General features: G+C 37.6%; 1 protein-coding gene across 1 annotated transcript in view; it reads left to right on the forward strand.

Moving 5' to 3' along the window:
- CSMD2 (CUB and Sushi multiple domains 2) overlaps positions 1-23145 on the forward strand; it is an 842922-nt gene that overhangs the window by 453626 nt on the left and 366151 nt on the right. The window contains exons 12-13 of the mRNA XM_036743760.1: positions 6552-6664; positions 22662-22844. Coding sequence (XP_036599655.1) covers positions 6552-6664; positions 22662-22844 — 296 coding nt within the window. The remainder of the gene's footprint in view (positions 1-6551; positions 6665-22661; positions 22845-23145) is intronic.

A 23145-nucleotide genomic window follows, 5' to 3' on the forward strand; every position in this document is an offset into this window, starting at 1 on the left:
ACGTTTTGTCTGCCTCTGCCCACACTGAACAGAGGTTAAATATATGAGTTTAAATGAAAATGAATAGCCTCTTGGTTAGTGGTAAGAGGAAAGATTTATTGGATTTCTCTGAATTTGGTTTGGCTTTTTATTCTGTTGCCTCCTTCCTTTTGGATGGGCCGATTTTCTCTCTTTTATGTCATTAAAAGTATTGTCCAACTTGAATGTGGAGAACTTTGCTCATTCATCCTGAAGTTTAATATTATCTGGCTAATTAAATGTTTCTATTTTCATACTAAAGGGGTGGTACCTCTTCCCTTTTTCCAATTTAGATCTAAACCTAGAGTAAGGTTTCTGCTTAATTTATATACGTGGGCGTCATTTCTTTCCTCATAAGACATATGCAGCTTCACACTAAGAAAATTCAGTGTCAGGCTGCTGAGACTTTGCCTTCTCTTGCCCAGCCTAAGATCTAGAGGAATCACTATTTGCAGGATTCTGCATTCTGTAATATAGGTTTAAATGTTAGGTAAGAATGGCTATTCATAGCTAATATAGACAATAATCACTAGAATGTATTATCACTTCTTTCTTAGGAGCCCCTGGCTTTTCTCCCTATCCTCTACTCTCCGTTTTCTTAGAAATCGACTTCTTTACTCCTCTGTCCTTGAAGAAGGAGAAATTTCGGACCATATTCATTTGACATATAGATAAATCTGTAGCATTCCAGGTTTAAGTGACGTGTCTAAGGTGGCATCAGTTTAGGGAATAACTCATCTGATTGTTCTTGGCCCATTTGTACCACTCATTTCAGTTGTGATCAAAGGCTACTAAATGTTAGGAGATATGCCTTGTCTCCAAGGGAGTTCTAAGCAGAACTGGAATGGGGTTGAGACTACCTTCCTGACTGGAGGTGCTCTTCTAGAACTCCTCACATACACTTCTTTCTTATTAATTTTTTTATCTTCTGTTCATTACAGATTCTGAGATCTGCCATTGAGTCTCTTATTTGGTTATTTACATTCTAGGGGTTTTGGTGCCAACAAACTGAGTGCTGTCAAGTCTGACATTTTGGCCCTTTATGAATGAGAATTATGTCACCAAAGTCTTATCCATTTCAAGATGTATATCTTATAAAGGGGTGGATTTGCTCTGAGTTATCTTTACCTTCTTTCAATTACCCCTCATAGACCCCAGGCTTCCTAAAGTACTTCTTTCCTCCTCAAGTTAAATGATGAGTTCTTTGTATCTTGCTTTTTCTTTTCTTCTTCAGCCAAGATACAGCAGCTATTATGCCTCACTGAATCAATCAATCTCTCTCTCTCTCTCTCTCTCTCTCTCTCTGTCTCTGTCTCTCTGTCTTTGTTACATCACAGGCAAGTTTATAGGTCTGAAAGTCTGTAGGTTGCCTAAATTCCATTTTCTCTTCTACATCTTCCCACCTATACAGGTCTTATCCACAACTCTGAAATATCCTTTCTGTACTCAACTCCCTGTTGATTCTCCCCACATTGCCATTATCACAATACAGGAAATACTAACATCTGTGTGATGCAGTCAGATTAGTTATTCCGAGATAGTCAAAGGCCAGGATATCAAATGTCTTTTTCTGTGGCTTCCCTGAAGCAGTACCCATGTGTGTATTTGGTGCCATTCCTGCATTTTGTCTTTCAAATTCTAGCTTGTATTTATTGGCATGTGCCATCATACTTATAAAACGTAATCTTTAGGGCAGGTTTTATGTAATTTTTCATGTCTGAATTCCGAGGCCCTTGCATAGTGTTGTTGTATTTCCTTGATGTTTGTTGAATTGAATTGATATTGCAAGAGGAATTAATTCCCAGAATCAGAAGCATAAATTAATCGTAGAGGCCATCGAGTGTAACTTGCACCTGACCAAAAACCTTTGTAACATCTTCCTCCGTGCCCCTTCCTCCCCCAGAGCAAAATGTATATTCAGTGTCTGTTTGAATTCTTTCAGTGAGGGAGATTACTGCCCAAACCAGGCCATTACAGTTTTGAATAGCTCTAATAAGAAAGTTCTTCATTTCATTAAGTCTAAATTTGCGTCTTTGCAGTTGCTTATAGTATTGCCCTCTTAGGCCAAGCAGATTAAATTGAATCTCAGTGTGCCTCTTCTTTGTAACCTCCTCTTAAACCTAAAGCTCTCCTGACAGCTACCATACCTCCCATAAATGTTTTCTTCTCAAGGCTATCATCCCTTCTCCCTTCTTGGATCTGCCTTAGCTTCTCTGTGACATACTTAAAATGTTATCTTAGAACTGAACACAGTATTCCAGATGTCTGTTCGAGCCACAACATAGTAAAACTTATTACTTCCTTTGTTCTAGAGATATATTACTCTTAATACTGTTTAGGACAGCATTAGCTTTTGTTAGCTGCCATGTCACACTTTGACTCTTGTTGAGCATTCATTCCAGTAAAAACCCCAAGTTCTTTTCTAGGAATTGCAGCTAATCACACCTCCTTTTGCTTTTATTTGTGAAACTGGTTTTTTGAGCCAAGATATAAGAGTTGACACTTATACCTATTTCATTTCGTCTTACTTGATTTGGCCTTTTTTCTAGCTTGTCAAGCAAAATCTTCATGTATTCTGTTGCAAAATAGTTTTAGTTATCCCTTCCAGCATTATGTCATTTTGAAAATATGTCAAGCATAATATTTATGATTTCATCCAAATCATATATTAAAAATATTGAATATCATATAGTCAAGGACACATCTGTGGCACATTTCACCAGCCTTCCTCAAAATTGATATTATCCTATCAATGACTACTCTGTGGATCCAAATATATAACCATTTCCAAATCCACCCAGTGGTATTATCCTTTGGCCTGTAATATATCGTCTTGTCCACAATATTCTTATGAAAGGCTTTGTCAAATGCCTTCCCCTGAACTCTAGAAGTCTAGTTAGTTTACAAAAAAGAAATGAGACTAATCTGGAGTGATCTGTACTTGATGCTGACTTTGAATTGATCTGTGCTCTATGCTTCCCTTTTTAAGTTCTCACAAATTGTCTCTTTAATAATGTGCTCTAGCATTTTGCTAGAAATCCACATCAAATCTCAAGAATCTTTTTGTTTGCAGACTCCTCCTGCTTCCCTTTAAATGGAGACAAAAACGAAAACTCACCCTTGCTTTTCTCTAGTTCTGCCATATTTTGCCCATTTTCTTAGATGTTTAAAAGTTCTTTTGCTACTCTAGGATGCAGTTCATTAGAGCTTTGTGATCTTTTGAAATCAGACAGATGCTGCTATCTCTTTTCTTGTTTTTTCATTCCATGCTCACCTTTTTTGATCTGTCCTTTCTGGTCCAAAGATCATTTTCCTTGACAAAGAAAACAGAAGCAAAAATAAGAGTTGAGTCACTTCAGCCTTTTCATTGTTGTTCATCACAATCAGTCCATCAATGACAAGCAGTCCTATCCTTTATTTGATCCTTTTTTGGTGCATTACATAGATTAAGAATAGAATAAATTTTTTTCTTGTCAGTTACTGCCTCATTTTGTTATTTATCTTTCTTGGTATTATTCTTATAGACTCTGCTACTCTTTTATATACACCTGTTGCTAACCTGCTGTTGCTATTATCTTCTTTAAAACATCTATTCTTTCTCTATTTACAGTAGAGTCTTAAGCAGCTCCTTTTTTTAAAATTAGAATCATTTCTGCTTTTGTCTTCAGAATTTTGTAGAGTTTCTCATCCTCTTAGACTGAATTTCCCTGCAATATTTCTGCTTGTCTCTTCCGAATTTCATTTTTTATATTTCCTCTTTCTTCTTAGACTGTTTTCCCCTGCACAATATGAGTACACTTTCTCTGAACCTTTTGAAATCTGTTTTAAAATTTTCACCAAGGCTTTGCCTGACTTGTTCCGTTAGACTATGTCTGGTTTTTCTTCTTCTCTATCACAGACTTTATGATGGAGGAGTTATTATCCAAAAGTTCCATAGGAGCAATGTTTTAAGTTAACAGTTAGTCAAATAATGTTTTGGTGGGGTTTTGTGACTTTCTGGTGGAGTTCAATTTATTATGATGGATTTGTGAAATGTTATTGGTTAACATAACTTGACATTAGGGTACATCCATATTCAGTTGGGGGTATAAAATGAAGACAGTATCAAATAAACTTTATAAATACGAACATCTGAAAAATACTTAATTTGGCATAAAATTTCTCTGAAGTCTTTGAAAGCCCCTGTTATCCATTGTTTTTAGATAGATACTTAAATGATTCACTTATACATATTGCTTTGTGAAGCCCAAGATCTCTTTTTAGGGTACTAGGCTATTTGCTCTGGGCTAAAGAAAAAGTCTTTGTATAACGTTCAGTTTGAGTTTTATTTCAATTCAGTTAGACAATTCTCTACTGGGCCCATCCCAGATCATAATTATCCCATATCCTAAGGAAAATACTATTTTTTTTCTTTATACTGCCAACCCTTCAAACTATTTTATCTTTCCTTGCTTTGAGGCAGCATGACAGTACAAAGAGAGCAGCAGCCCTGGGTGCCCATCTTGGCTGATGCTTACTTACAAAATGTGTGATTCTGGGCAAGTCCGTTACTCTCCTGGGTCTCAGTTTCCTCATCTATAAGATGAGGTGATTGGATTAGATGACCTCTGAGATGTCTTCTAGTTCGTTATAAATGATTCATTTATTCTTTTCCTCTCAAAATTCTAGAAAGTCATCTACACTTCCTGCCTCTAACTTCCTTACCTTTCACTCGCTTCCTTACTTTCACTCGCTGCTCACTGCTCTTTCATTAGTTCTCATCACTCTACTAAAACTGCTTTCTTTAAGGTCCTTGATATCCTTATTATTAAATTTTGTGGCCCTTTTACCATCCTCATCATCCTTGACCCTTTGTGTGACATTTTCAATAGGCCCCAACCATTATTTTCCTAGTTCTTCATCCTCCTTCTTTCCTTCTTGCCCCTTAAGAAAAAAAGTTGAGTAGTCTCTAAGATACTGTGCTAGATAGTCTCCTCTTTCTGCACCCTTTCTCGTTTGGTGATTCTATCCACTTTCATGGCTTCAATTATTACTTGGATGCCATGACTCCAAAATCAATATCTGCAGTAATATCCCCAGAAGTATAATCCTGTATTTGCCAACATCCTTACCTGGATGTTCCCACTGGCACCTTAAAACTCAACAGATCCAAAACTGAAGTCTTCATCTTCCCCCTCAGACTTTCTGAGTAATCTTTATAATACAGTGCCCTTATATTAGCATTTCAAAATCATTCTGTAGTTTCCTAGGAACTATCAAATAAAATAGAAATTCTTGATTCCAGCATTCCAGAGCTATCATAGACTATCTTAGCTCAGCTTTCCAGTCTTACCTCATACTATTCCTCTCCACTATCCCTCTCTGTATATTTTATACATCAAATTTCTTTCGACTAGAGAGGATTCTCTTTTCATATTTGTTGAAACTCTCTCTTATATCAAGGCCCAACTTAGATGTTACCTCTTCTATGTTGCCATCACTTCCTCATAGATGAAAGTGGATCTCTACTGCTGCAAGTTTTTCAGAGCATTTTTCCTAGACCACTGCTTTGTATTTCTGCAGTGCCTAGCACATGGTAAACACCTAACAAATACTAGTTGATTACTGATTGGCTATCTCATTCTTTTGTTATAATTATTTTATACATTTGGACCTATTAATTTATACATTAATTGAGAGAAGTATATGTCCTATCTTCAGTGTCTTATAGGTAGTAGGCACTTAATAAATGTTATTGAATTAAATAATTAATATTTAGTTAATTGATCTGTGCGGTCCCTTATGAATAGCACCCTTTCCCCCACAGCCCTTCTGGAGGCATCCATTGCTCTCAGCAAACAATCCGATGTTGCTGGGAATGTCAGCCCTCTCTGCCTTCGGAAAATTAGAATTTTCAGTCTTATCTTTCACTTATATTTCACTGGATAATAGAAATATTTTTCTTAGGTTTAAGAAATTAGCAATATGGATGTATATCTGTGGTATATCTGTATGTGTGCTTGTGTATGCCTCTCTTTGTGTATAACTTGGTAGCAAGGAGGGCTTCCAACCAACGTTATGACGCAAGCTGTACCTAATCTGCTGTTACAGCAGTCTGGCCATGACTGGGAAGGTTGCTGTGGCTCTTTCCCCTTGTGCAGTGCCCTTCTAAGAACAAACCAAAATATTATACATGGTTATAGACACATGGCTTAAATGGACCTGACTGTTTATATCTCTATCAAAAAGCTAGTGCAGACACAGACTGAGCATTCAGCTCTTATTTGTTTAAATTCTCTCCAAGTCATCAGATTGACCTGGGAAATGCTATGTAAAGTCTAGCACCTCTCCTCCCTGGGTTCTGCTTATATTCTACTTTGAGTTCAATCACAGTCATGAACATTGAGTTTTATGGAAGGCAGAGGCACACTGATTGTCCCTTGGTTGCAAGGCACTAAGGTGCAGCCTCTAAGAAGGAGTTGGTTTTGATGAAGTTGCGCTCAGGTTAAAACTGTGGGGAGATCACATCTCTCAATCTCTCTCTTTCTTGACAGTTTAACAGGCAACACCGTCCCAGACCTGATTGTTAGCACCAACCATCAAATGTGGCTTCTCTTCCAGACAGACAGCAGTAGCAGCTCGCTGGGATTCAAAGCTTCCTATGAAGGTAATACATTTAGGGGTTTCCTTTTCCTGTGGATGAAATGATCAATGAAGGTGGGGGGTGGGTCTACAAGAGAAGTAAATTTCAGGGTAAAGCCAAAGCATTGGAACTTAAGTTTAGAGATCCTATCCTTATGAGTTAATGAAGTGCTCTGAGCATTAGCTTCCAAATCTTATTAATAAACCCAGTCATCTTTTTCTTTTACCATCCTTCTTGAATCCTCTGTGGCATTTGACACTATTGACCATTCTCCTCTTTTGATGAACTCATTTTTTTGGCTTCTTTGATAAAACACTCTCATGTTTCTTCTCCTTTCTTTGTGACTTCTTCTTTGCCTTCTTTCCTGGCTTCTTATCCTCCTCCTGGCAATTAAACATGAGTGTTCCCTAAATTTTCATCTGTGACGCTCTTCTTTTCTCCTTTATGCTCTCTCATTTGGTGATCCCATGACTGCACTTGTCACCTCTATACAGATTAGCAATCAGTCAGTCAACGAATATTGATTAAGCACCAGTCACCATAGGGCAAGGACTGTCTCTTGCCTCTTTTTATTGTAGCACACAGTGTCTGGAATGTAGTTGGCACTTAATAATTGTACCAGACACTGTGCTTTGTGCGAGGGATACAAAAACAAAGGATGAAACAGTTCCTAATCTCAAGCTTATATTTTTTTGGGAGAAACAATATGTATATATATGTACGTATTTGTAAATATATACATGGACATATATGTGTATGTATATGCACACATATGCAGGATAAGTACAAAATAAGTACAAGATATTTGTATTATAATTATAGTTAGTATTATTTGTATTATAATAACAGTAATACTAGCTATTGATGGAATCAGGAAAGGCTTCAGTTCAAGTTTGGTGCTTGAGTTGTATCTGAAGAAAGAAAGGGATTCCTTGAGGTGTAGGTAAAGAAGGAGTGAATTCTGTGCACAGGGGATGGCCTTTGTACAGGTTATTAATCAAAAAGCATTTATTAAGTACCTACTTTGTGCCAGCCATTGCACTAGGCGCTATGCTATTGTCTCCTCTCCCATCCCACCCCACCTACCTCATCCATACCTTCAAGAAGTTTACATTTGGCATAAAGGTGGGGGAGGAGACAATAAGTAGATCTCTAATTATAGAAGGTGAACAAATGCAGTTATATACAAAATAGTTAAATACATCACAGTTTGGTGGAGAGAGCACTAACAGTTGGGGGCATTAGGAAAGGCTTCATGCAAAGTATGGTGCAAGGAGATGGGTCATAGAGTATTATATATGAAGAACAGAGAGAAGGTCAGTTTAGGTAGATTGCAGAGTACAGGGAGGGGAATTAATATATAGTGAGACTGGAAAGATGGATTGGGGCCAGATTGTGAAGGAATTTTAAAAACCAAACAGAAGAGTTTATGTTTGATCCTAGAGGTAATAGGGAGCCACCATAGTTTATTTATTAGGGTAATGATATGGTCATATTGGCTTAAGAAAAATATCACTTTGGTAACTGTGTGAAGGATGGATTGGAGAGGAAAGAGTCTTGAGGAAGGGAAACCAATTAGGAGGCTATTTCAATAACTTAGGGTGTGAGATGATACAAGCCTAAATTAAGATAGTGACTGAGATAGTGAATAAAGAGAACAACTCAAGTGTGATAGAAGTTATGGAGGTAAAAATGCCAAATTTGACTACTGATTGGATATGGGAGGTGGAGGAGACTAAGGAGCTGAGAAATACTACTAAAGATGAGTCACAATATCTTTTGTCTCCACTCTAGTCCTTTCCTTAGAAGTCTTGTCCCATATTTCTAACCGCTTGCTAATAGCTGCACCTGGATATCCACCAAATTCTCAAGTTCATCAAGTCCAAAATGTAATTTGTCATCTTTCCCACTGTAATAGTAATTAAGGTGGGACTTTTTGCTGTTGACCTGTAATGATTCTGGCCTTTGTTTGAATGGGGCAGATAAAGTGGGATGTTTTTGTATTTCTCAGCACTGAGAGAATTGGGAGTCATTGATTGATTTGTATCTGATGTGATATCGGGGGTGGGGAACTTTTCCTCACCCAGCCTGGGTGAGGTCGGGGCCCTCAGGGACCTGAAGAGGATATATAAGCACAGAGGTTAGCATTCTCTCTCGGAGCTCTGTGCCACAGCAGGAGTGGCATGTGGCTCTGGTCCAGCCATTGTAATGAGCTCCCTGGCTGAAGACTTAGATGTTGATAACTACGAATTGTATTTGGTCTAATTCAGGGTGCTGGTTTTTTCTCCTGAACTAAGTAAATGATATTTGTATGATGGGTTAAAGTAAGATTGTTAACCCCTTAACGTTGCTTTCCTTAGTAAAGCAGATGAAAAGGACCTGGGCTTGCAGCGTTCTGTGAGCTGGTTGTTGTTGGCCCCATAGCAGCTGCTAGCCGGATTGTTGATGCACCCACAAATCTTGACCCTCTCCATAACTTTCCTCTATATTGTTGCTCTGCTATCCTCTCAGTCACCCAGGTTCATATACTCATAATCATTTCACTTTCCATCATTCCCCACATTCAGTTAGTTTCAGGCTCTTTTGATAGTACCTGAGCAATTTCTTTCCCATTGTCTCTCTTCTACTTCATCTGGTAGCGTCTTACTTTAGGTCCTCATTGCTTCTCAGCTAGACTTCTATAATGCCCTGCTAAATGGTCTGCTGCCTCTGCTCTGTACTTCTGTAGTCCATTCTTTAAATGGCTCATTGAATGATCTTCCTAAAACTTGTGAAACTTCTCTATTCAAAACTTTTCAGGTACTTCCCACTGTCCAACAAATAAAGTGTAAACTTCTAATTCTGCCTTTTAAAGCTTTCCACCACATGGTTCCATCCTGTCTTTGCAGCCTTATATCATATTGTTTCCCCCTACGTATTTGATGTTGCAAATACATTTTTTTCTGTCCCTTGTTTTCTTCCTGCCCTCTCCTACCTTGGTGCCTTTGCTCATTCTCAGTTGTATGCTCAGAACTTATCCTCTTCACCATCTCCATTTGTTGAATTCCCTTTGTTCCTTCAGGGCCCAATTCAGGAACTGCTTCTTGAGGAAGAATTTCTGTAGGTTCCAAAATGACCCATTCAGACAGGTGATGGCTGATACTCACTTTGGTCTCTTTTATGTGAAAAGGACTAGGCAAGATCATCCAAAAATGATGTGACCTGATGGAAGATGGTAGAGCATGTCATATATTTATGTTTAAGACAAAGATGAAAAAGAAAACAGGAGTCAGGCAAGCAGGTAGATAAGTGAAAGAGACATAGAGAAGAAGAGAAAAAGAAAATGAGTTTTGCTCATATGTACATGTATACTAACTACCCAGGGAGGTGGAGCCCTAGGGTTTCTGGTTTGTTTTTGTTCTTTTCTTTGAGAAGAAAAAGTTTACAAGATGACTGTGCCACCACTTAGGTCCTTCTGTGAGTGTTAAATACTTGCAGACAGTTGGTCTCGGACTACTTTTCTTGGGCTTCACTTCTTTCTTGTTTTAATCCAGGGCTTATCAGCATCTTCCATTAGGGATACTGCCACTTTCCTTTCTGATTCCTCTTACATAGCTTAAAGAAAAGTAGGTTTCTACCTGTTCCCTTCCAATTTGTCTTGAAAATAAGATATAAACACAGTTGTTTTCAGGTTTTTCCAGGAGAATATAAGCTCCTTGAAGTAGGGACTATTTTTTGTTTGTTTTTGTCTTTATGCTTCTAGTACCTAACAGTGCCTAACACGTAATAGGCACTAAAGGACAGGAAAACAAATGGGAATTTAAAATCATAAATATGAGAGGAAACTTGCAAAGTTATAAGAAAATTTGAAAGTAATCAGTAGTCTATCACTAGTCATTTATTATGAGTCCACTATGTGTTAGGCGTTTGGAATACAAAGCTTACGTTTTATCAGGGAAAACAACATGTACACATATAAGTATATGCAAAATAAATATAAGACAATTTTGGGGAAGGCATTAGTTTAGGAGATTAGGAAAGGCCTCAGCTTGAGCTGAGCTTTGAAGGAAGCTAGGAATTTTAAGAAGTGGAGGTAAGTAGGAAGAGCATTCTAGTTATGGGGAACAGCCAACACAAAGACACAGACATGAGAAGTGGTATAATTTGTGTATAAGAGACAGTAGTGGCTATTTATCTGGATTATGTGAAGGACAGACAGTGGTGGTTTCCTTGAAATATAAATAGGCTTAGGTTAGTGTGTGTCTGTGTGTGTGTGTGTGTGTGTGTGTGTGTGTGTGTGTTAGTGGGTGAGGGATTGGTTCTTGTCCCGTCCCGGTTTTGTCTGCATTAGGGCATGAGCTAATCTCCCATCCTCAGAGCCTGAAGAATATTTGAGTTGCCAAAGTAGTTAGGGTTTTCAAGCCTTCCCTACCATGCTTTCTAACATTAGGGAGCAGATGTAGGTTTCTTCAATAAGAACAGCATTTCCATGCCAATGTTCTCTCAAATATTCTTTCCCTGGGCTTTAAAAGTCTGTACTGCAGTGATCTTATAGCATCCCCCTTAAGCCTCCTAGAGTTTTCAGGACTTCTCTCCCCTTGATAGTCTGATCCATTTTTCTCTTTCTCCTCTTTGGTTTTTTTGAATAACATTCACCACCCACTGGAAATGTGGATCCTTCTCTCATTATCTTAAGCAAGTGTGTAGACATAGTATAACTAGTAGTCACGAACCTCTGCATTTGTGGGTCCCTTCTATGTTACATCTGTTTGCTAGTCTTTAGGACCATACAACCTCTTGCTTCTTCAAAGCCTGTGCTTACTTTAGGGCTTCCCATTAAAAATAATTTTTCTAGTCTGAGGAAAACTTCCTGATCTTGATTTATTTGCAAAGCAAAAATGCTTTGACTTACACTGAATTCAGTGACTGATCATGGTTTGCCAGAAAGGGTAGTAGAAATAGTCTTATGCTTGGAATCAGGAGACCTGTGTTTTCAGTGTTTCCTTTTACAGTAACTATAATCATGGGCAGATCACTTCATCTCTTAGTTTTCTCATCTGTAAAAAAGGGAACAATAATACTTTGCCTTACCTGCCTCACAGAGTTGTTGGGAGGTACTTTGTAAATCTCCAAGCCCTATAAAAAGTTATAGTTATTGTAATGTTAATTTTTATGACTTATTACCCAGTTTTATCCTATTAAGTACTCCTCTCATATAATTCTATCTCTGTAGCTTTAAAATGTCAACAGTACTTGACGTGTGGTGACAATTACAGATAGTATATATTTGGAGCGAAGGGCAGACTTTTTTTCCTGACACTGACCTAGGATATTTGCAGATTCAAAAGCAAGACATGAGAGAGGGTGAGCCTGTCTACTCCCAGCACCAAAGGACTCTCTACCCAAAGACATTTGTGGGGAGGTTCCATTTGACCCACCTAGGTCAGAAAGCATATGAAGATCCAGGCAGGGTCAGGGTGCAGAAGAACTTTAAAGAAAGAAAAATTACCTATTTTTAAGCTTCATTTTTGTCATTCAGTTGATATGAAGCTGGGAGGGATAACTATAATATTGGATGACAGAATTGGGATCCAAAGTGATATTTGCAAGATGGAAATAAGGTTCCAAATTAACAAGATGAATAAGTTTCAGTTCAACTCTATAAATATTGTTGTGAGGAATGTAAATGCAGAGTTCTGTATTCACGTCAGGTTATATTAAAAAAGACTGAGGCATTTGAGTTAACTAACTCATTGATTCAGTTCATGCTGAACCAATAATATAGAATGATTCTTACAGAAGCAAATGTGTTCTTAGGTTAATAGAAGTATAATGTTCAAAACAGAATGCTGAGAGTACTCAAAACCATGTAATATGAAGGTTTATTGAAGGAATGGCAGATGTTTAGTATGAAGAAGAGAATACTAAAGAAAGAGGACATGGTCACTCTCTTTAAGTAGATGGGCATTTGTAATCAATCAACCTTCAATGTTAATTTTACAAGTTCAGTTAATATCTACCAAATACCTGTTATATAAAGTACACTGTACTGGGTGCTGGGAAAAGATAAAAAGAGAAATAAGAGAAAGGTCCCGGCCCTCAAGGAAGTATAAAGCTATGGGACAACAACAGCAACAGCTAGTGTTTATGTAGCATCCTGAGGTTTAGACAGCCCTTTAATCTCATTTATATGTATTATAATAACCCTACAAATAGGTGCTCTAATTATTTCCATTTTACATTTGAGTATATTGGGGCACCTAGAGTTTGAGCGACTTGCTTTAGGGTCACATAGCTAGTAAGTTTCTGAGGCAGAATTCCAACTCAGGTCATCCTGACCCCCAAGTCTGGTATTCTATCCACTGGGCCACCCAGCTACCTCACATGCACAGTTAAATATGATACAAGTTAGAATATGCTTAGTGTGAAACTACAGTTTATTTCTATAAGAATAAATGAATAAAAACACAATATAGCAAAATCGACTATCGGGTCAGTTCTCTCATTACAAAATTTTGGTTAAAAACCCACCATCTGAACATATTTGCATTGATAGCATAGTTGTTAAGTTCTCCCTTTTGTTTTAAATCTGTTTTGAATTGAGTCTATAATTAATAGGAAATCAAAGCTCAGACTTTGTCAAACTCAAAGGATGCGTCCATGGCAGCCTATTATAAATATCCAAAATCCATTCAATTCAATAACATTTGTTAAGACTTTACTTTATATGAGGCACTCAGGTGCTCTAAGACAAAAAGAAAATAGCTTTGTCCCTTAAAGAGCTTAGCTTTTATTGAATGATATATCATGTACATAACATCGTAACTACAAAGTAATTTGAAAGGAAGAGATGACAATCAAATGAGGGCATCAGGGAAAGTTTGTGTAAGAGGTGGCTCCTGAATTAGACTTTGAAAGAAGACAAGGGTTCTGAAAGGCAGAGATGAAGAAGGAGTACATTCTAAGCCTTGAGAAATAGTTTGAACAGATGCATAGTGGTAAGAGAGAGAATGCCACAAAACAAGTTGTAGTTTAGTTTGAGTGGAACATGAAGACTGGAAATGTAAGTTGAAATAGACCTTTTATCCTAGTGTCAGTAGAAGCCACTGAACATTTTTGCATAGTGGAGTGACATGTTCAGAACTGTGCTTTAGGAATATTATTTTTGCAACAGTGGAGGATTATTAGAAAAGGGAGAGACCAGAAACACGGAGACCAATTTAGGGGTTTCTTACACTAGTCTAGGTGAAAGCCAATGAACATCTGAACTAGGTGTTTGGCCATATAAGTGGAGAAAATGTGACAGATTCAAGAGATATTTTTAAAATAAAATTAACAAAATTTGACAACTGATTTGATATAGGGACCATGAAGGATAGAGAAAAGTCAATGATCTCTTGACAGGTAAAAAGTGGTATTTTTAATAGAACAAGATAATTTTGGAATATAGATGGCATTAGGGGTGAGTTCTGATGTGAATACCTGGAGCTTGAAAGAGTGATGAAATATCCTGATAGAAATGTCTAACAAGTAGTTAGCAACATAGAACAAGAGTTCAGAAGTGAAATTAGAACTGGATATATAGACTTAGGAGTAATTTGCATAGAGATGACACTTGAATCTGTGGCAGCTAATGTCCAAAGGAGAGAAGAGGACCCAGGCCAAGCCTTGGTGGTTACTTATACTTAGGAAGTAGGAGATGGATAATGATCCAGAAAAGGAACTTAAAGATTATTTGATGCAAGGAGATGGAGAACTATGAGAAAGTCATGATTCAGAAGCCAAGGGAAGAGTGAGTTTCCAGTAAGAATGGAGAGTCAGTAGTATCAAAAATTTTTTTCAGATCAGAGACGAGGACTAAGAAGATGTCATTGGATTTAGTAGTGAAGAGATTGTTTGGTAATCTCAGAGACAATAACTTTAGGAAAGCGGTGGTGTTGAAGGACATATTGTAAGGGATTGAAAAATAAGTGAATATCGAGGATGTGGAGACAAGATAGATTACTCTTTTGAAACTTGTCAGTGAAATAGAGAAAAATAGAGTATGATAACTTTGGGAGATGATGGATCAGATTAATTTTTTTAAAAGGTGGGACAGATTTAGGTATATGCAGGCAGTAGACTGAGGTTTTTTAAAGATGGGAAAGATTTGAACATTTGTAGGCAGCAGAGAATGAGACAGTAGAAAAGGAGAGGTGGTGGAAGGTGTGGATAGGCATATTATCAGATAGAGGGAACTGAAATCAAGGACACAAATAGAAAGTTGGCTTTGACAAGGAGAAAGCCAATTCTTCCTCAAAGACTGGAGGACAGATTTAGAAGGATTTTGATGTGTGGAATATAGGCGATGAAGGCTTGTTTTCTTGGGTAAAGATGTTGGCAAGGTCATGTCTTGAGAGAGGTTAGTGGTAGGCCCTTGAGGAAGAAGTAGGTTTGGAATAGCAGAGAGCAGTCAACGAAGTCAATCAAGGAAGAACAAAAGAATTGCTTTGTGATATAGTGAGGACCCATTGGAGATAAATAATATGACTTTATAGTAACAGCTAGATGGCACAGGTGATAGGATATGAGACTTGAAGTTAGGAAGAACTGAGTTTGAATTCTATGTCAGATAGTTACTATCTGTGGGACCCTGGACAAGTCACTTAACCTCTATGTCATCTCAATTTCCTGATATGTAAAATGAGGATGATAATAGCAACCTCAAAGGATTGTCCAGAGCATCAAATGAGTTAACGTATATAGATAGCTTTGCAAACCTTAAATGTTGTGTAAATGCTAGCTAGGATGAGGAGAAGGCAGAAGAGGAGAATAATGATGACAACCCTGATTTCCAGCAGTTCCGTAGTACAGGAGCAGGAGTGGTAGGGTAATTGAGGGTGTGACTGGTGGTAGCAGGACAAGATAGATGGTGTAAAGTTGAGTCATTCAACCCTAGTGTCAGAACTATGACAATTGAAAAGTGAGAATAGAACAGGGATAATGGATTGGGAAAGAAAGAGATGTTTGCGTGCCTGGATATTAGAAAAGCTTTAGAAGAAATGACATACAACAGAAAAGGCGGAAGGACAGGAGGTTATGAAACTAAAATTGGAATTTCCAAATTCAAGATCATATAGAAGGCACAGTTTTGGGTGATGGGTCCTGAAGTATAATTGACCACCTGTTTAGGTGGCAGAAGTGGAATGAAGCTGGAAGTTTATGGGGATGAGGTTGATGAACTGGGAGGGCAGAGCATTTGAGGACATAGCAGTCCTTGAGTATCAGGTTGTCTCTAGGAATGAAGAAAGACTATGAGTCAGGTATGGCTTTCTTTAAACATAATTACAGCCAAAGAACTAAATAGGGTTATATAGAGGGATGGAATGAACCTAAGAGGAAGAAAGGCCACAGAATGATAGCAGCAGAAGGAGGATCTAGAGGTGAAAGTGGCTGAATCTTCATTAGGAAAGAAAATCACAGTGTCAGAATTTTAGAATTGTAAAGAACCTCAGCCACCATCTAGTCCATTTCATACCTGGGAAAGATTTTCCTCTACCACACATATCACAATTGGTCATCCAGCTTATGCAAATCAAAGTATGTTTAATTTTAAGTATTACAGTGTTAAGCATAATATTATGCTACATAATATCTAAGTTCTCCAAGTATAGCAAAAATAGATCAAGAAGTCATCTATTTTACAAAACCATTAGGAATAAATAATTACACAAAATGAAATCTGTGTTAAATTTACGTATAACTCTGTGCTTGTAAATTTCTAGGACCTTCAGAGATTAGTGTCCATCTTTTCTAAGCAACATCCTGTTTTCACACCTATTTACAGTCTTTAAATCATCATATACTGAGTCAAATAACAAGATTACATTTTCCTATAACATCTTTTTATTTATTTTATAACTGAATCTCAAAATTTCCAAGTTCAATTTGGAATCTCACCTTGGAGTTACTTAACTTTTTTTATCAATTAAATAAAGCTAATTGGGTTGTCTTCAAATGTTTGTTAGTTATTCATGTAGAAGTAGGAGACCGAGTCTCTCCAGTTTGAGAAAGCTCTATCAATTAGGCAGCTCTTTATGTTGAGCTGAAATTTGCTATTTTGTAACTTCCACTCATTGGTACTGTTTATACTTTCTTGGTGATATGAGAATTATCTATTGTTTTACTTGCAAATGACCCTATTGTTTCCCACTTTTATTCTGCCAGTTCTCATTTTGAAAGAACTCTTTCTTTCCTGTCCTCAGAATTGGGGGAAAAAAGACCTGGGATTCTTGATTTCTAGCTCTAGCTCTGACAAAAAAGTGCCACGTCATTATGTGATCCTCTATTTACCTCAGTGTCCTCATCTGTAAAATAAGTATATACCTTATGTGGCTGTTGTGAGGATAAGATGAGATGTTTGTAAAGTGCTTTGAAAATCTTGAAGTGCTTTATAAATGCCAGTTGTTGTTACTACTACTACTACTACTACTACTACTACTACTACAACTACATATTACTGAGTCTCTCGTGTCTTCAGCTTTTCCATTTGTAAAATGAAAATGAACTCTGCCTCATTCTTGTTAGAGATTTGAGGCTCATTATTTGAAAACCTTTTCTGTGGTCTGAACATCCTGGATTTTTTTTTAACTGAGGGACTCAGTGAGAGCCATTTCTCTGATAATTCAGTGACATAGAGGATACTGTTCATAATTTTGATTTGAACCTTTTTTGGAAGGAACTTTAGAGTTCTCCTGGTGTATCCTCTCATTTTACAGATGAGAAAATGGAGCAAGAGGTCTAAGATCACTGAAATGAGTAGTAGAAATGGCAGTAGAAGTCAGTCTACAGGAGAGTAAACTTATGGGTCACCCATCAATTCCAACTGAATAGGGAAAGTTTGAGACCCAACATAAATATATGTGTCAGAACTATCTGGATAGCCCAGAGGAAGGGAAAAGGAAGTGATGCTGAATATGGAAACTCCTATAGGTATACATCAAATTTCATGGCAAATCCTTTCCAATATTTCTTTTATGAATTTGTTGATTGGGGCATTCCTGAGGCTTCATGTTTTCTAGACTTTAGATTTTTCTTGAAGGATTTCACATCATTCCATGAGTGTCCTGTATATCTGGGACCCTACTCTTTCCCCTGATAGATTTAAGTCACCAGTAAGTCTTAAACAAGAGTGCTATTTAAAAACAACAGGACGTTTTTATAAAGCAGTTAATTTGTAAAGTATTCTCTTCACAAGAACCCTATAAACTCAGATCTATGTATCTTACTATCCTCATCTTACAGAGGAAGAAAGTAAAGCTCAGAAAGGGTGAATGATTTGTCCAAGTTCACAGGCTGAAACTCAGCTCTAGGTCTAATGACTCCAAGTCCAAGTGCTTTTGGTATTGTACCTTGCCACATATATTTAGGATATAAAGATTGAAATTCTGAATATTCATCTGACTAATAAAATTTATCAGTGCTAAGATTCTCAATATAAACTAGTTTTGGGGGCCAACTTGCTTCAGGGCCTGGTTATAGTTGCTGCATGGTATCTGCTATATTGGAGTCGGTGATACATGCTTCTACAACATGTCCCAAGTCCTAGAATGATATCCTTTTCTCATAAGCCTCTATAATGGCTCTTGGCTCTGCCTACCTTCTAACCTAGGTCTTTGGTAGAATTCAACGATGACATCATTGAATATATTTTTTGAGCAGAGGAACCACTACAGCATATGTAAAACACTGTCTGCCACTAACAATGCCTATAGCCAGTTATTTCCAAAGTTCAAAGAGAAAAAAGGAACATGCAAAATTTTAAAACCCTTTTTCTTTACTATGGGAGAACTTAGATCATGCAAGGGGAAACCAAGGACTTGATCAATATACCAGTCAGCTAGTTTAGTCATGGTGTTTGACCACCTATATGAGGGGACCCTTTTGAGCTCTTTCCAAATGTGTGTCTTTATCTCTCCAGAAGGTTAGCATGTCCACTTATTTGCCTTGCATGGTTAGTCAGTAGATGCTTTCCTGGACAGCTGAGGAGTCAAGTACTATCCCACTTTTTGTGAAAGAGGTGAACAGTGTGAACAGTGATTTGGATAAACCTATAGATGATATGTTTGTGAATTTGAGAGGGTAAACTGACACATTAGATAATAGCATTGAGATTTTTAAAAATTTTAGCATGCTAGAAAGAAAAGCAGTTATCTACAAATATTTCAAGGGCTTTTATGAGGAAGAGGGATAATACTTGTTTTGATTGACCCCAGAGGACAAAACTAAAATGACAGTTGAAGAGAGATTTTTGGTTTGATGTGCAGAAAAATTTCTGAATAATTAGAGATATCAAATATTGAAATAGATTTCCTTTCTAGGTAGTGAATTTGTATTTAATAGTTATTTTCCTGTGGAATCTAGAAAAGTTCTTTGCCAGAAAGTTGAATGCTAAATGATAGATTATTTGACCATGGTGAACCATAGAGAATAGATAAAAATACAAAATAGTCCTCAGCCATCTGTGAAAGTGACATAATGGGAAAAAAGGCACAAGGGTGCTAATCATGAAAGTCTTTTAAGCCACCTACAAATATTAATTCAATTGTTGGCCTAAATATGATAATCTTGTACTCAAAGGCGACAAGAAATATTATTTCTCACAACACTTGAAACCCGAAGGTCCCTGAGGGATAAAAGCAAAAAAAACCACTTTTAATATTTTTTCACAATATTTTAACTGTTAACAAATTAAAATGAAATAAAAACTGTTAACAAATTAAAGCCCGTCATTGTTCAGACAAGAGAAATGTTAGATAAAGCAACCTTGTCTCAATGTATTCAATATAATATGCCACTATATTTTCATCATTGATAACAAGGTAACAGCCATATTTAGAATCCATCATGTTAGTACCTAAAATGCTATGTGAGAAAGGAGAAATGTATTTTAAAAGATGAACTTGGGGAGAGTAGTTGGGCCTTTTCTTGTACACAATATCAAAGTCATCCAGGAGTCCAAGCTTCCAAAAGAATGGCAAATTTCCTGAATGACGTTTTTGCTTAATCTGTGTATGGGGTTCATTCAGATACAAAGTAAGTAAGACTCCATCACAAGGTACCATCACAGGGCACCATTACAAGGCATTTACTACTTCTCATTGTTATAAAATCTTTATAAGAATGAACTGTGAACATATTGAGGATAATGATATGGGCGGGGGAAGCCAGGAGAAGGGATAGAGCCAGCTTTTGCAGATGACTCTCTGTTGCAGACCAGGTCTTCAGGGGTACAAATAACTAAGAGTGGAAAAACCTGAGAGTTCCACGGGCAAGAAGTGCACAGAATGTGAAGGAATAAAAAAGAGATTATCTGTCATTAGTCAAGGAAGTGTCCACAAGATGAGTTCATGGATACATTTAAGTATTTTTTAAGTAGGTGAAGATTCCTTGACATCAATGAAACATATATATTCTCTATCAACTAATAGTTTCACTTTAGCAGCCCCCCTAGCTGACAAAATACTTGGAGTCAAGGAATTATTTGGTAATTATGTCCAATTAAAAGACATAAATTTTATTTCTCATACTTTGCATCGTAGTTCTGTATCTTTCAAAACAATTCGTGGTGTTGTTATGACATTGGCTTGTTTAGAATAATTTAAGTCACAATTGAACACTATCATTGATCCAAATGCAGGTGTAAATATTGACATATCAACTTCCCCATCCTCACTGCTATGAGCAAGGTAAACATTTGCTGTCAGATAGCCAGGCCAAATGGAGGGGGGAACATTTGAGGACCAGGTATTGGGACAGCTGCTCCCATCTAACTCTCCTGCAACCATTGCCTTAGCAGAATTGAAGGTTGGCATTGTGGTAGCAACAAGCAACAAAATTGAGGATTAATTTTATGAGCTCTGCCACTCTATGCAGTTTCACTCTGGTTTTTGGAACTCCTTAACACGTGATACCTTTTGCTATGATCCAATTTACCAAAGTCTTAGGCCCACCCTATCCAAATCTTTTACTTTATTGCTGGCCAAAGACAACAACAATTTATTCTCCTGATGTGCTGACCTGCATGTGGTCTGCCCTCACATAAACATAATCAGAGAGGATTTGCAGAAGGTACAAGATATTCACTTTCTGAGACTAGTGATTCATTTTGCATAGAAGAATTCATTTGTACATCAATGAGATGAGTCATCTCACAGGTACGGACTTAATTAGGAAAGACATTAACTAACTGGAGTTTGACCAGAATGTGGAGGACATGCTCTGTGAGTATTGGTCAAAAGAGCTAGGAATGGCCAGCTTGAAGAAGAGAAGACTTGAGGTGGAAGAAATAATATTATCTTCAGATATTTAAGGTATTATCTTCTGAAAGATAGATTATAGTTATTCTGCATGAAACCCAAAGGGATGACTAGAAATAATGGGGGAAGTTGAAGTAAAGTAGCTACGCTTGATTTGTTTTAAGAAAAATGTAATTTAAAAATTGGAAATGTTTATGATTATAATAGCCTCCTTTGAGAAGTAGTAGATTCTCCCTTACTGAAAATATTCAGATGGGGGAAGGGTAGATGATAATTGGGAGTAATACAGTTAAAACCTGTTCAAATATAATTTGGACGTGATTATCTCTGAGCTCCCCTCAGTAAATCACAGAATCTCAGAATCATCATTTTCAACTCTGAGAGTCTGGTTAAAGGTTCCCCTGATGTGTACTTAAGAGCTACTTGTGGCCTTGAGCTACGTTGCCAGTTTCTAAATTTAGGAGAGCCAGGCTTGATAGAAGAAATCCTCTTTCCAGGCGTGAGAACCACAAGATGAGGTGTTATCACATTAGTTCTTAGTCTGCCCTGTAAGCACTGAAAAATCTGGTCATGGGCACATATTTCAGGAAATCCTGATTTTCAGAACTTCTGTTATCTAACCAATCAGTTAATTAACAAGTTTGGAGATACAAAGTCAAAAGTCAAACAGTCAAGGATTTATATTTACTCAGGCAGATATTCAGTAAGGTGATCTATACATGTAGAGTCAGCATTTATGGAACAATGGTAGGAGAGGGCCTTTTCCATATGACTTGTTGAGGAGTTGATACCAGACATAGATATTAACTTCAGCCATGTCTAAAGTCTGCACACTGTTGATGAGACTTGTTTAGAAACCTAGACCATGGATTTCTGGCAAATATGCTGGGCATTATCTTTATGAAACCATTCCTGACTGTTGCAGGCCTTATTGTTGGCGCCCTTCTCTGAATATTTGTATTTGGTACTATAAAATTTATCGTCTAATTACATGCTGTCTTATTTTGTTTCTGATTGCTTCATGAGAATAAATTCTGTCTCTTCACATAGACTGTAAGTGCCTCAAAGGATGAAGATTATCTTCTTCTCATCCTGATGCCTCTGCAGTATGGCTGAGCATGGGGGGGTGCTGCTAAGTATTTGCTAACTGATGCTGATTGCTGACTGAAGCATTTGTGAGTGAAAAGCCACTTCTTGGGTGATAAACTCCAGAGATTCAATCAGGAACACATTCTCACCTACTATCGCCTGTTGGGAAACATTGATACTTCATTAACTTTATGCTAGGAAGTTACCTGGCCTGCTCCCTCCAAAGCTTGCTCCTCGGAACTTCTTCTGTGGTCACATGGCCAAGCTCTCCTGACCAGCAAGTGCTTAGTTTCCAGGCCTAGCTACATTTGAGATTTGTAATTTTGTTGGTGTGGATATTCCCTCCACCAATGAAAATTGCAACTTCTCTAAAACTAAGTAGATTTGGCTCAGTACAGATGAAAAATGAGGGGCGGCCACATTGAACTTCTAGATGGTCTACTTTGTCCTAGCATTCTGTGATAAAATTGGAAAATTGCAGGGTGTCTGCTTCAGGTCCATAACACTTCCATACTTTATCATGGCTGTATGTATATGTGTGTAGTGGTGACCACTAAGCAGGTATGTAGCATGGCATTCAGTGTGGACCCTCTCTGAGGGAGACCTGAGGAACCCAGTCACATCTTACCTTTGGTTTTTGTTTTTCTGTCTTCCAGAGATTGAGCAGGGGAGCTGTGGGGATCCTGGTGTGCCAGCCTATGGCCGAAGGGAAGGCTCAAGGTTTCGACATGGAGACACTCTGAAGTTTGAATGCCAGCCTGCCTTTGAGTTGGTGGGACAGAAGGCAATTACCTGCCAAAAGAATAATCAATGGTCAGCTAAGAAGCCAGGCTGTGTTTGTAAGTGACCAGCGAGGTTTGGGTTTTAAATGTGTGGGTAAGAGGTGGAAAAGTTCTGGAATAGCCCACTTCCTCTGTCTGACCTTTCAGACATAAGACCCTGTCTAGGCATTACTAACAAGCTTGTTTCTCCATTCTTTATCTTCTTAGCTTCTCCCCAAGTTCCAGTCCTCCTGTTATTTTTGGTAGTTATTTCTTTCTTTATCTTAGAGCATTGGTGGCGGTAGGGCGAAGCATCAATTCTGAGACTGAATTTGTAGGGAGAGTTAAGAAGAAGAAAACACAGGCCACATTCTTTATT

Source organism: Trichosurus vulpecula, chromosome 2, assembly GCF_011100635.1.
Source record: "Trichosurus vulpecula isolate mTriVul1 chromosome 2, mTriVul1.pri, whole genome shotgun sequence".
In the NCBI taxonomy this organism is placed as follows: Eukaryota; Metazoa; Chordata; class Mammalia; order Diprotodontia; family Phalangeridae; genus Trichosurus; species Trichosurus vulpecula.